The 15,255-nt window shown below is 40.0% G+C and overlaps 1 protein-coding gene across 3 annotated transcripts in view; it reads left to right on the top strand.

The window, feature by feature from the left end:
- Window positions 1–15,255, top strand: part of GTF2A1 (general transcription factor IIA subunit 1) — a 51,044-nt gene that overhangs the window by 2,940 nt on the left and 32,849 nt on the right. For 2 of the 3 annotated variants that reach the window (XM_023742233.1, XM_023742232.1), the window contains exon 2: window positions 3,334–3,435. In XM_023742233.1, the coding sequence (XP_023598001.1) occupies window positions 3,334–3,435 (102 nt within the window). Of the gene's footprint in view, window positions 1–6; window positions 1,730–3,333; window positions 3,436–15,255 lie in introns of those variants that run through there. The other variant, XM_004388083.3, reaches the window with a different exon arrangement.

Consider the following 15,255-nt stretch of genomic DNA (forward strand, 5'->3'; position numbering starts at 1 on the left):
ACTAGCAAAAGCACCAAAACAAACAAAAGCCTACAGTGGTCAAAGTGCCCCTGCTTTCGCCTTAAAATTTGCCTACTTCTCCCTCGTTTGCCCTTTTTTGGTTACTTGCGATCACGTAGGTTTGCAAAAAGCAGTCACATAAATAACCTTTTCAGTCTCCAACTCAATGTGATCACTATTCCACCCAACTCTTATTTTTATTGTGACAATAAAACACGTTTTTGCCCGGTCCCGAATGCCGCAGACCAGCCCGCGGCCACCCGACACCGTACCGTTGGCGACTCGGGTCGATCCATCATGGCTGCGGCCGCTTACCCTGCTTTTCAGTCCCTGAGCCTTGTGGTCCTCCTCCCTTTGGCTGCCCTGTTTATATAGAGCCATTGCCGCTCTCTAATATAGACTCTGCCAGGATGGGAAGGTGCTTTTCAGGCCTACGTCACCGCCTCTCCATTTAAACACCAGATCCGGCTTTAAATAGTGAGAGCTGCTGCGAGCGGGGCTGGGAGGTTCGTGCTCCCGAGGCGAGAGGCTGGCGCGTGCAGAGCTCAATCTATTCTTGGGTCCTTCTCTTAACGCTGTAATCTCACCCCTAACGGAGGCTGCTTTCAGAACCCCAGATATTTGTTTTGATGCTGCAGCTATGGTTTGTCTTTTTGTTTGCCAGGGGAAAACATCCCGAATTACTGTCCTTTCTATTTTTAAAGAAAATTTTAAGATGTACTGGAAGGTGTGTGCATTATTGTTGGGAATTTAAAAATGCTTTCTGCGTTAAGCGTCAGCTGCAGAGGACTTGATTTGTGTAGGGATATTTTGTTTATCAAGTGTTCAGGAAACATTAGAAATCTAGTTTCTAATATTTTATGATTTCTTTTTTTTATTGTTTCATTGTTTTCTGCAAATATAGGAAGACAGCAAGCTATTCAAAGACAGTAGATAAGTGGCTGAAGCTTTACTTGAGGATTTTATGTCCACAGTACATTTATATGTAGAGGAATTGTGAGTCATGAGAGTGAGGAGATACAGTGCAAACTGGATTTTAAAATTAAAAATCTAAGTAGACTGCTTTTATTGCATTAGATACTAATATGGTAGCCAGTATAAAATTAATCGAATTTATTTTCCAGCATTGCTGTGCATTCTGGGTTTAAAATTCTTTTAATTGCTATAATATTCATCTTTTTGTCAGAAGTATTATATAACTTGAATCATTTTAGATACACCAGGAACCTTCTAAGACTTTTGAAAGGAACCTTTTGATTAATTACTTGTTAGTGCCACTAATTGACTTCTAATTTACCAGTTTTCAAGTTTTGAATATCTCCTAAATTGCCTTGCATTAGGGGGGAAAAAAAAAAACTTTGGTTCAAGTGAAGTTTAGAATTTTAAGTGATGGTTTAGATCTTATATCAGATAGTGCTTGTTCACTCATGTACTTTAAAATAAAGCATCAATATTTTGAGGGCTTTTCAACTTAATGAACAATTCTACTAAATTATTCTTTATATATATACTTCACAATGAATACACATTTTCTCTCCAACTTTAAGCGTTCAAGTCGTAGGTTCATTTAACGTGTAAAAAGCAGTCTTAGAACAAGATTGATTAAGTCGGGTGTACCAGAACAAAGCGTATTTGCGTCTGTAAATGTCTGGATCTTCAAGCAGAAGATTTTTAGGGTTAACTGACTTCAGGAGCAACAGAACAACATCTTGTTTGCTGAAAAAATAATGTATGTTGTCAATTTGAGGTTTATGCTATCAGTTTAAGAATACATGCCTCTTTACAGTGCCTTGAGAAGGGTCATTATTGGATAAAAAAAAAAAACCCCTTTCTTGATGTAGTTTTGTAATTGAGTAGTTAAATCAGTGTAGGTATAGATGATACCCATAGTCGGATACACTTTCTTAGTACTAGAATCAGAATGTTAAAATTAGGAGGCATTGTAGAGATGCACATTTTACAGATAAATCATTTTTAAGTCCACAAAGGCAGATTGGGCAAAATCAAAAAGCCAGTTAATGATTGGCTTAGCAAGGGTGAGAACTTAGATAAATAAATAGTTTTTCTGGTTGTAATGAAAAGGAATGAATGGTTTTTAATGGTGGAGGTGAGTTGTACCAACAAACTCAGTTCATATTTTTGGTCAGACAAGGGTACATTTTCTTTGAGGGTTCCCCTGTGATAACAGTATTACTGAGAGAGAGGCTACTGAAACATTTATTTCTCCTTGAGGTTTGCTTATGAGAGCATACCCTTGACTTTATTGGGTAGCCAATAACTTTCACCTTAAACAAGGTATAAAACACAATGACAAAATACCAAACACCTTACCGGTATGTGATAAATAACAAGGCAGCTCTAGTTTTACCAGTCTGGCTGCAAACTTGGTTTTCTAACATGTTAAAAATAGAATGTGGGTATCTCTTACTTTTTAGTTTTTAAAAAATGCTTTGTATGTTTGAAAGTGCTTTTCATATCTATTCTCATTTTATCCTTCTGGCATTCTTCTAGAAGCTAGCTGCTGAATATTACCAACAATAATAGTAATACCAAACAATACCAAACGATGTAATACCAACAGTAATACCCCCAAATAATACCAACAATAATAGTAATAATAAATATCAAAGGTGTTCATCATTTCTGTTCCATAGCTTCACTTGGGAAGTAGAGGAAGGAGAGAGATCAGTGTAACTTGTTCCTCTGGGACCTTGAGACCTATTGTTGTGGATATGGGAATAATTTAATGATATAGCTTTAAGGTTTAGACTAGGTTACAAAAACAGAAATTAGGTGATTTTTGTACTTTAATCCTTATTAGGTTGCAGATTATTACCAGGGAAATGACTGCAGAATATAAGGTTCTCCAAAATTGAAGACTTAGTGGCAAGGTTATGAGATAAAACAGTGTTACACCAAGCAGGGAATAATAGAAACTATAGACATAAGCAACCTATAAACTATTACTGAACATCACATTAGGTGTTTTGTCTCCAACGTGGGAAATTATAACTGGAAATTGTATGGACCTTGTATGTGTAAAGACATTGGCTTATGAATTGCATTAGATGATTTAAACACTTACATTAAAATATACAGTCATCAAATAATTCAGTTCTATGTTGCCTTTTCAGTTAGCTTTGTTCAACCAAGGCATATGACATTCATTAAATTGACCATATCTTTAGTCATTTCTTCTAAAATAAGTTTTAGGTAGTTGTTAAAATAACTATTGTATTACGTCTAATTTGTTTTGAGTTTGTGAAAACCTACTATGCATTTCACTATATAAAAAACAGTCTTTTTTAACAGTCTTTCGTTTTTCTTTTAAAGCCTAAGTTATACAGATCTGTGATTGAAGATGTCATTAATGATGTGAGAGACATATTTCTGGATGATGGAGTAGATGAACAAGTCCTGATGGAATTAAAAACTGTGAGTTTGCTTTTTTTTGTTTTTGTAAATAATAATCATATTTTTTTCAAAACATTTCTCTTTGCCTAGAGACTAATCCATATTTCTTCCATAGCATGAATATTTGACTTTGTTGTAAGAGACAGTATTGTTTACTGAAGGATGCTGACTTTGCTGTCCACCTGCTTGGTTTCAGATTCTAGCTCTACAGTCTACTCTTTCTCTGACCTTGAGAAAACACTTCCATGTTTCAGTTTCCTTATCTGTAAGATGGGAATTGGTAGTATTTACATCATAGGGTTGCTTTGAGGATTAAATGCAATAACCATATAAAAACGCTTAGCACAGTGTCTGGCAATAATATTAGCTGTTATTGAGTGATTAACATTCTATGTTTTATGGTCAGATTACTTCACGTGCCTGCAACAGGTTTTTTTTTTTTTTTTTAATGGTCTTAAGACACTTGCATTCTAAAGTGTGTTTTAAGTTGTGGGGATTGAATAAGTACTTAATAAAAGAATTTCAGGTGCTTGAGTCAGATCCTTTATGTGGGCCAAATGTTAGGTTTATAATGTAATTTATTTGGGGGGCTTATTTTCTGTCTCTGGATTTAAGCTGAAATATTCAGATATTTTTATTTAGCATTTGTGTTTTTCTGGTGTTATAATGACTTACGAAGTCAAATGGACTATTTTAGCCCTGTTGCTTAGAATAGTGGCTCTCAAGTGTGGTGTATGTATTCCTGTAGGTTCCTGTGAAACCCTTTCAGGGGGCTAATGAGGTCAGCCAGATGCCAAGTTTGAATAACCATAGTTAATTCGTCATTCTTTCAAGTAAAAGTTGTGTTCTGTGAAACAAAGTGGCCAGTTCAACTAGTAACTCAAATGTATAAGTGCTGTCTTCCTTTAAGTCATTTCTCACTAAACGTGATAAACGGTTCTGAGACCAAAAAGTTTTATAACTGCTGGCTTAGACTTTGGGTGTTGAGTTCTTTTACTGCTATGTACAAGTAAGTAAACACAGTTAATGAATGCTAAGGAGTATTTGTTGTGGTCTTACTTACCTATTCAACCAAGGTGTGGAATGTATAACTTAGCAATTTATTATTATAAATCAAACAAATCTCAGCTTTATTGTGGTTATAAAATAAGTCCTGGAGTGTTTAGGCATCTGTGGGCAATTTCTCTAGAGTTTTCAATAAGAATCTGCCCTTGTGAAGGAAGGAATGATATATAGGTTTAAGCAGTGACAAAATATTTACTTTAGAGAAATGTAATGGTTACTAAAAGCAAAGATTAGATATCTAAAAATTCAAGTGAGAGAATGTCAATTCTGAGACATGAGTTAGGGAGAAACAGCAAAACAGCAATATAAACTGCTCCAATAGCATAAAGTATCTCAGGGATATGAATGACAAAAGAATAAGCTAATTTTGATTCCCTACGTGGAGTGAATTTTTTTTTTTGGAAGAAATCTGTCTTTATTTACAGACAACATGATGTAGACTATCATCTGATGGTATCTCTAAAAATGCCTCTAGAATAGTTGAGGTCAGCAAGGTTGAAGAATACAGGAGTAACATATGAAAATAATTATATTTCTGTACACCTTGAACTAACAGCAGGAAACTGAATTAAAAATAGTAACATTTACAGTATTGTCAAAAACATCAGATAGTTAGGGATGTTGTTGGTAGGTGCCATCGAGTCAGTTCTGAGTCATGGTGACCTTGTGTGCAACAGATCAAAACATTGCCCGGTCCTGCACCATCCTCACAATCATGCTAGATTTGAGCCCGTTGTTGCATCCTCTGTGTCAGTCCATCCTGTCCAGGGTCGTAGTCTTTTTTGATGATCCTCTACCTTGCTGGAAACCCTGGTGGCGTAGTGGTTAAGTGCTACAGCTGCTAACCAAAGGGTCAGCAGTTCAAATCCACCAGGTGCTCCTTGGAAACTCTATGGGGCAGTTCTACTCTGTCCTTTAAGGTTGCTACGAGTCAGAATCGACTTGACGGCAGTGGGTTTGGTTTGGTGTTTTTTGCCTTCCCAAGCATGGTATCCTTCTCCGGGGATTGGTCCCTCCTGATACCATGTCGAAAGTACAGGACACGAAGTTTTGCCATCCTTGCTTCCAAGGAGCAATCTGACTGTATTTCTTCCAAGACAGAGACATGTTCGTTCTTCTGGCAGCCCATGTTATATTCAGTATTTTTCAACATCCCCATAATTCAAAGGCATCAATTCTTCTTTGGTCTTAGTCATTGTCCAGCTTTTCACATGCATATGAGGTGCTTGAAAATACCATGGCTTGGGTCAGGCACATCTTAGACTTCAAAGTAATATCTTTACTTTTCAACACGTGGAGTGAATATTTTGCAGTTTATGTTACACTCTTATGATTGTTCTTGTAGTTTTATGATCTTATGTAGGAGGTGTAACATTTTTAGGTGTAGAAAATCAGGCCCAAAGAATTTAAGTAATTTACCTTAGGTCAAACTGGTGGTCAGTTTAGGTTGTTCATTATCTGTGCTGTTTTTCTCAATGAAAATTCAGGAAATTTATTTTTAGTACTTCTCCCGGTAGAATCAAGGCATTGTCCCCAGAGACCAGATGTCTCCACCTGCATTTTTATTATGTTTACTTTATCTATTCATATATATTTTATAGTTCATGCAGTAATTTTTAGTTTAATGGTTAGTTTAAGAACAAAAACTATAACTTACTCGACTTTGAATCCCCAGTTTCTACCACAATGCCTGACATATATGGTTGGTATTCAGTAAATAGGAGCCCTGCTGGTGCAGTGTAAGAGCTTGGCTGCTATCCATAAGGTCGCCAGTTTGAATCCACCAGCCACTCCTTGGAAACCCTATGGGGCAGTTCTACTCTGTCTTATAGGGTCGCTATGAGTCGGAATCGACTTGACGGAAACGGATTTGGTTTTTTTTTTTTTTTTTTTTAAATTCAGTAAATATTTAATTGATTGAACTGTTTAATAGCAAATATGGTTCCAGGCTCTAACCGAGCAAAGCATTTAATGTTTTTGTTGTTTTTAAATGGGGCATAATCTTCTATCCTGGGTTATAACTGGAGTTAAAAATAAAACTGTTAGACCAAAATGAGTTTATGTTATTTTAATTCTCTGTGCTAAATTTCTTCAGACTCTTATTAGAACTTTTGGAATGTGTCCTAGTTTTCACAGTTGAACAGCCAGCACTGTCCAGTAGAACTTTACATGATTTCTGTGTCTGTGCTGTTCATTGTGGTAGCCACTAGGCTATTAAGCACTTGAAATGTGGCTAGTAGAACTGAGGAACAGTTTTAAATTTTAGTTAATCAAGCATCACTTAACGCCCACTGTACATTCTGCGAAACAGGATGTTATGTGATTTGCATGTTGTGTGAAAACGTGGGTCTGCAGGGCACGGGTCTCTTGAGCACATGGGCTGCCTAGGGGGTGCTGTGCAGCAAGCAGTTCAAGCAGCTCCCGCTAGGGTGCCCTCAGGTGAGTGCTCTGCCCAGCCTTGCCTCATGTGCAGCCCGTGGAGGTCACCGTGGAAAGGCTCCGGGCATGGGCCTGGGCAGCAGGAGAGCAGTCTTAAGAGACTCGGTGCCCCTTCCCCAGCTGGGCCCTGAGTTGCCTGCCAACCTTGGGTGCTGGGGAGCAGGATCAGGTGCCCGCTTCTTCCAGCAGTAGGGGCACCTGTTCCCATAAGTGGAAGGGCAGCGGGGCAGGTTTGCTTCCAGGTTGGACAGTAGGCATCCCACAGAAGGCACGCGCCAGACCACAGACATATATGCTGCCCTAACAGATTTTATGGAGTGCATTATTGTAATTTAAACTTAAATTGCCATCTGTGGCTAGTAGATAGCGTATCAGACCACACAGGTTTAGACATTCTTACTAATAAAAACTAATACTAATTTTGCATTTTATAGTTTGTAAACAGCTTTGTTATTAGCTCCCCCTCCGCCCTTTTTTGGCCATTTCACAAGCTTTTATCAAAAGCATGGGTGAGGCTGTGAAAAGTACAATGGTGAATTAGAATATGAATTAAGATAAAGGGATGAGTCTATGTAATTTGAAGGGTAAGTGCAGATAAGATATGATGGGAGATGATAAAAAAAAATTCAACCTAATTCTAGACATTGTCTGTTGAAGTGTTATGAACCTACTTTAATGTGTGAACTTTGGGACCTGGAAAAGACATGTAAAACATATTTCTTGTTTTTAAGAAATCTATTTATACTTGACTGAAATGTTTTTTCATGGGGGGGGGTGTCAGATCTCCTCTAACTTCGCAAGGGGAAAGAATCATTACCAGCATCAACAGTCCAAGGCCGACTGCTGAGGCAGAGGTCAGATATGCCTCTATCCTCCAACTTTTTTTTAGCAATTCTGACACCAGCTCTTGCTCTCATGGCACTCTACTTCTCTGCTGGGTTCAATTCGTTGTGGTGCCCACACAGAACTCACAGACAATACTCATGATTATGGGGTTTATTAGGGAAGTAGCAGGTTACCGTTTGGATCAGAAACGACTCAGGATACAGTTCTTTGATCAGGACAGCCTCTTTTCAGCTGTGCCTGCAGGCAAGCCTCTCTCTGGCCCTTGGCCTGGCCTCTGCCCTGCTCTGGCAAGTGTTACAAAGCTCTTTAGTTCTGCCAGTAAGTGCCAGGAGGTACCCTACTTCACCGGTAAGCCTCAGCCCGAAGGCTCTCAGCTCTCTAGCTCCATGGGTCAGCAAGTCTAGCTCCACCAACAAGTGCACAGAGGCACCCTACTCCGCCAGCAAGCCTCCTGCCCCAAGGTGCTCAGCTTTATTGTTCCATGGACCAGGAAACTCACTGTGCCGTCTTCAGCCAGTCTCCTGGTTCTGCTGCCTCTGCTGCTGCTTATCATCGTATTGATGTTTCAGTGTTACAGCTCTCTGTGTCCTGCTCTAGAAGTTTCTCAGTGCAGGGATCCCGGGTCAAAAGGATGCGCTCTGCTCCCATCTCTTCTTGGTGGTAGTCAGGTCCCCATCTGCTCTGGGATTGGCTCTCTTGTAAGACTAGCAGAGTGGCAAAACTGACCAGTCCCTTTGTTAGGGTTCCATATACCTTATTTGCATGGCCCCAGCCCCACAAGGGTGCTGTGCACTTTATTTGTATTATAAGCAAGCTGTCCATTCTCGTTCATGGCCCACAAGCACCTTGTTTGCATAGTCCCACCCAGTGTTTTGGTGGAAGTTACAAGACCATGGCTAGAAAGACTGTATGAAAACAATCAATCGCAGTACAGTATTGGTGTGTGACAATGGGTAGGAATGACAGTGTAGAAATTCTCTTCAAAGTGAATGATAAAATCATCCTGATTTCTGGACTGTCACACCTACCCAATATGGGTATGAATGGCAAATACTATGGGAGATATAAAACATGGTCTGTTTTCAGTAAAACAGACAAGGTGAGAAGAGTTTCCTCAGTTGGAAATAAATCTGAAATTTAGTTAATTTACCCCTAGATCAGATTTCCTAACCTTGGTACTATTGACATTTTGGACTGGATAATTCTTTGTTGCAGGAAACTGTCCTTTTCATTGTAGGATGTTGGGCAGCATCCCTGGCCTCTATCCATTAGATACCAGTAGCACCCCTTAGTCGTGACAATCAAAAATATCTCTAAACCAAAAAATAAAAAAACCAAACCCGTTGCATCGAGTCAATTCTGACTTATAGCGACCCTATAGGACAGGGTAGATCTGCTCCATATGGTTTCCAGGGAGCGCCTGGTGGATTCAAACTGCTGACCTTTTGGTTAGCAGCCATAGCTCTTAACCACTACACCACAAGGGTTTCCCAAAAAATGTCTCTAGACATTGCCGAATGTCCCTTGGGGGGACAGAATCGCCCTTGAGGGAGAACCATTGCTCTAGATATGTTCTAGTTAAATATAAATATTTGGACCATATGTTGAATAATCTGTGAATCTATATCAGTTACCTCTGAAGGTGCTTAGTAATGTTTATGATGAAAAGTAATGTATCAGATAGTTTGTGTAGTTTTAGGAGATTGTTATGGCATAAGTAATGAGGTCTGTTGGGAGCATCTTAATACAGAGGGTCTGATTGGCACATGCCTGCCCAGTAGAGACAAATTATTACAAACCAAGAGACTGATGAGGATTCCAAATAGAGAAATAGTAGGAAAAATAACTCACTGCACTGTAGAGTCCTCTTAGAACTTTCTTCAGTAGATATTGTATTGTGCTGTATTTTCAGGAATAAGCGATGTTTCTTTTGAGATTTTGTTCAATTCTTTTTCCGTCATTGTCTTTATCTTGTAATGTTGTTGGTGTTAGTTGCCATCAAGTCAGTTCTAACTCATGGCAACTCCATGTGTTATGGAATAGAACTCCTCCATAGGGATTTCTTGGGTATAATCTTTATGGAGACAGATCGCCAGGCCTTTTCTTCCACAATACTGCTGGGTAGGTTCGAACTGCGAGACTTTAGGTTACTAGTCGAGTGCAAACCTTTTGCGCCTTCTAAGGACCTTCATCTAGTAATAGAGGGGTTTATGATTTGTCGTTCTTGCATCTCTGACCTTCCGTGGATCACTTTCCTTCTGCCTAAAGTTCTTTCTTTAGAACTTCTTAAGTGAAAGTCTCGATAAAGTCTCTCTGTTTCTGTTAATCTGAACATGTCTTTATTTTGTGCTCATTCTTTAAAGATAGTTTTGCTGGGTACACAATTCTAGGTTGAAAGTTATTTTATCTAATACTTTTAAGGTATTATTCCATCATCTTCTGGCTTCTCTTGATGCTGTTGAGAATTTTTGGTTCTTTGTAAGATCTTCTCTTTGGTCTTCTACAATTTCACTGTCATGTGCCTAGGCATAACATATCATTGTCTTTTTATCCAGCTTTGGGTATATTTGTGCTTTATAAATGAGTGAATTTGAGATTTATCAGTTCTAGAAAATTATCAGCCATTGTCTCTTAAAATACTACCTACCTTTCATTCGTTTTACCCTTTCCTTATGGGACTCCAGTGAGACATAAGCTAAATGCTCATTTTATTCTCTTAATAATTCTTTTACATTTCTCATTCCTTAGTTCCTCTGTTACAATACTGTGTAATTTCTTTGATTGTATCTTTCAGTTAACTGATTTTCTCTTTTACTTGTTGCCATCGAGTCTGATTCCTAGCAAACCTGTAGGACAGAGTAGAACTGCCCCATAGGGTTTCCAAGGCTGGAAATGTTTATGGAAGCAGACTGCCACGTCTTTGCATCTTTCTCCCGTGGAGTGGCTGGTTAGCAGCTGAGCACTTTAACTGCTGCACCACCAGGGTTCATTTTCTGTTTACCAGTCCCTAATCTGTTAAACCTGTCCATTGAGTTTTTTCTTGTGTTTTCAAAATCTGATTTTTTATTTTTAGGGGTTCCATTCGGTTAATTTTTAAAATCTTTTTGATCATTCCTTATAGTTGCTCACTGCTTGTTTCTCTCTCTGATTTTATCTTTTATTTCTTTAAAACATTTTAGTCAGTGATTGTGTATTCTGTTTCTGACATTTTCAATAGCTGAAGTACAAGAGAGGGGAGGAGGCTCTAAAACCGTAATGTTGGCTTGCCTGCTCTGTTTGCTGGTCTTAGAATCTGGGTTTATAAATTACTTGATCTTCATCTGTAACAATACTGAGGCTTTCTTCCTAAGAGAATTTGCTCTGCTGATGCTCAGATCCAGGAGCCACTGCCAACCTGTATGCCCCTTCTGGTTTTGATGCAGTACTCAGAAGTTCAGCTCCTGGAGATGTAACTGCTCTGCCAAGGTTTATTATCCAGGTGACAGTGCTGTTATCAGCATTGCCTTGGGGGAAGCCCTTTTTCCCTCAGCATTATTTCAGGGAGCTGTAAAATGGTGGGAGTGGGTAGTAGTAGCAGTGTCAGAATGTGTCTGCCATCAGGGAGATAATGACCAGGATCAGCCCAAACTGATTCCCGCCATGTAGAGGTCAGACTTACCTCCATTCTTTAACCTTTTTACCAGTCCTGACACCAGCTGTCCCTCCCACAGCGTTCTCCGCTTCTCTGCTGGATTCTATAATCTGTTGCAGTGGCCACACACACAACTCACAGACCATACTTACAGTTAAGTGATTTATTAAGGAAGTAACAAGGTACAACTCAGGATCAGGAAGCATGTAGGCAGAGTCTCCCTTCTTCACTGCAGGACAGTTTTTTCAGCTTCTCTCAGCCATGCAGGCTTCCTTTCAGCCTTCTCTGGACAGACTCTTCTTGGCCCCCTCAGGACAGGCTCCTCTCGGACCCCTCAGGAAAAGTTCCTCTTGGCCCTGCTGTCTGTCACCACTGACTCTGCTGAAGCTACCCATCCCCACCCCCAGACCTGTCGCCGCTGGCTCTGCCAGTGAGCGTCTCTGGACCTCTTGATATTTTCAGTGTTATAGCCCTTAACCCGTGTTACAGTTTTTTTAGGAGGTTCCTTGCCTTCTCTCACTGTTTCTTTTCTCTCTTCCTTCCACTTCTTCTTTCCCTGCCTCTTTCTGTCTGAAAAACCTCTGTGGGGTTTGCTGCGTGTGTGTGTGTGTATGTGTATCTGTGTATATTTATACACACACATAAATATATATACATACAACTCCTTGTCAATTTCAAGGCGTAGCCCCTCGCAGTGGGGGGCCACAAACTGACCAACCCCCTCTTGGTAGGCCACGAAAACTTCCTTTGCATAGTAGGCTATAGTCACCTAATCTGCATAGTCTGTAATCGCTTCATTTCCATGGATACATCGACCAATCCCTGCAAGGTGCATGCCAAACACAGGGCAGGCTGCAGCCCAGGGCCAGACAAAAAGTCAAGTTGTTTACAACTTGCCTAGGAAATGTCAATCAACGTGGACAAAGGTAAACCCTCTGAGGTAGAAAACTAGGGGAAAAGTAGCTCCCCAGGGTTTAGGGGAAAAATGTCTCAAGTGTTTTTCCAGAGAACCAAGGCAAAAGGCTGCATGAAGGAACTCATTTCACCACAGGAGCCCAGAAATGTAATTAGTAGTATGTTTTATCCAGGAGCTAGAGATGTTGTGAAAGCAGGTGAGTTCTTCAGAATTTCTAGCCCAGTATACTCCTCGGAAGCCACCCAGTGAGACAGTCTATTTATCTCAGAGAGTAGACTCAGAGGGATATACTTTGACAGTGTCACTTAGTGAGTAAGTGGTAGAGACATGAACCTAGGTCTTTGTCTCTGTATGTCATATACAATACTTACAGGAAAAGATAAGGTACCAGAGTTATGGCTAGATCTTGGGTTGGTGATGGGTGACCATACCTGAGCTGATTTTGAGGGGCACTCCCCTACCCCGAGAGCAGCAGTACAGTTTAGAGATTAGGAGTTTGGACCAGGACTGGATTAGGATGAGGCAAACAAGGCCCAGAAGGTGAAGAATTTAAAGAGACATTCACTCTCAGGGTCGTGGCCATGGCTGGGACATTGGTGTCAGACTACCTGGGTTGTATCTTAGTTCTGTCTGCTATTAGTTGGTGATTGTGGGTAAGTTACCTAGCTTCTTTGTGCCCCTGTTTCCTTTTCTATAAAAAATGAGATAATAATGTTTGTCTCATGAGGTTATTGTGAAAAATGAGTGTGTAAAGTGCTTAGAAAGTATATAGTAAGAGCTCAAATAAATGTTTATTATTAGGCTAAGATGATGATACACGTCGGAATCATTTTGGAAACAGGTGATAAATTTTAGTTATATGTAATTTCAGGGACCTGGAAAAGATTACTGAAGTAAGGCTGCCAGATTAAATAGCTACTGTCTTGAGGAGAGGGAGTACTGTAAAAATCAGGAGGAGGAAGAATTCTTATTTTCTAAGGAAAATAACAATTTTCATATTTTTGGTTGTCTTCAGTAGTTAGTATGATTATTGCCACTAAAAACAGTGTTAAAATGTTTAGTATAAACAACTGATATTTACAAAATAGAATACTTTGATAAAATTGTATTAAAAGTGAAATTGAAGAGAAACTATAAACATTCAATTAATTTAAACTTTGTTATTTGATATGGTAAGCTTAATAGTAGTAAGTACTTGTATGGTGCTATTTTTATGTTCCTCACAGTGTCTAGAACAGTATTATGGCACTTGGTAAATACTGATTATCAATGGGCTACCACCTCCCAGTCTCCACCCCACCCCAAAGCAGGTGGAGGTGTGTGGGGCCATACTTGTTTGTCATAATGACTAGTGGACACCTTTGGCATTTAGGGGGCAGTAGCCAGGAATATTGCATCTATTACGTATTACATTTCCTGCATGACTGTCCTGTGACTGTCCTGTACAGTAAAGAATTGTTCTGCCCAAAATGCCAGTAGCATCCTTATAGAGAAGCACTAGTGTAGAAAAATAATAGGTGTAAAATGGCATGGCGGAGGCTTCTGACCTCCTCTAACTTCACTAGGAGAAAGGAAAATCAAGATCAGCAGCATAAGGCTGATTACTGTGAGGTAGAGGTAAGCCATATGTCCTCTCTCCAACCTTTTTACCAATTCTGACACCAACTGTCCCTCCCAGGGCACTCTCTATTTCTCTGCTGAGTTCGATAATTCATTGCAATGGCCACACAGAACTCACAGACAATACTCATGATTATGGGGTTTATTAGGGAAGTAACAGGTTATAATTCACGTTCAGGAACGCTCAGGATACAGTTCTTCCATCAGCACAGCCTCTTCTCAGCGCCACTCTCTGCCCTGCTTGGGCAAGTGTTACAGAGCTCTTTTAGCTCTGCCAGTAGGTGCTCAGAGGCACACCACTCGGCCAGTAAGCCTTGGCCCACAGGCGCTCAGCTCTAGCTCCATGGGTTGGCAAACATAGTTCCACCAAGTGCCCGGAGGCAGCCTTCTCTGCCAGCAAGCTTCCTGCCCGAAGGCTTGTTCTGTGGGCTGGGAGGCCATCTCCTGCTGGTCTCCTGTTTCTGTTGCCGGTGTTTCTCTGCCACTGCTTCTTGCTGTCTTTGGTGTTAGAGCTTGCTCGCTTTGTGCTCTCTCTGTCTTCTGGTTCCAGGAACTCCTTAGCACAGTGATCCTGGGTCCAAAAGACTCCATTCCTGGCTTTTCTTCCTTGATGTTGGTGAAGTCCTCTCCTCCTGTCCCTAGGATGTCTCATTTTAAGCCTAGTGGGATTACAAAACTGACCAATCCGTTTGTTAGGGTTCCATAGACTTTATTGGCATGGTCCCACCCCCACATGGTTGCCATGAACTTTATTTGCCGCATTAGCAAGCTGTCCAATCCCCTTGATGGGCCACAATTAGCTTATTTGTATAGTGGGTGGGAATTACAAGACCATGGCAAGCAAGGCCGTATAAAAGCGATCCATTGCACCATGATAGGGTTTTTTTTTTTTTTTTTTTTTTTTTGGTTTGTTTGTTTTGTTTTGCCTCTGTTCTTTGAAATTAATACTAAATGCCTGATAAGTTCTTAGTCTTTTTGTTATCTCCTGAATAAGACATAGTTTCTGTCCTGAAGGAGTTCATACTTTTGTAGAAAAGGTAGACTGTGTGGTAAGCACAATAGAAATATCGGTGAAGTACAGAGGCAGTTGAGTAGAGGGCTTGATTGCTTTTATTTGTGACTTTGACAACATTGTTTTGGAAATTGTGACTGGAAGACTGCCAGTCAGAAGGTACAGACATTATACATATATCCTATATTCAGGGAACTGCAAATAGTTTGGTATAGCTAGAAAATAAAGTGCAAGTTATAGTCACAGTTGGAGAGGTACCATATGCCATACTAAGAAACTTGGTCTTTTATAGTGTAAAAAAAATTATCTGTA

The sequence above is a fragment of the Trichechus manatus genome, unplaced genomic scaffold (genome assembly GCF_000243295.1).
Source record: "Trichechus manatus latirostris isolate Lorelei unplaced genomic scaffold, TriManLat1.0 scaffold00206, whole genome shotgun sequence".
Classification (NCBI taxonomy): Eukaryota; Metazoa; Chordata; class Mammalia; order Sirenia; family Trichechidae; genus Trichechus; species Trichechus manatus.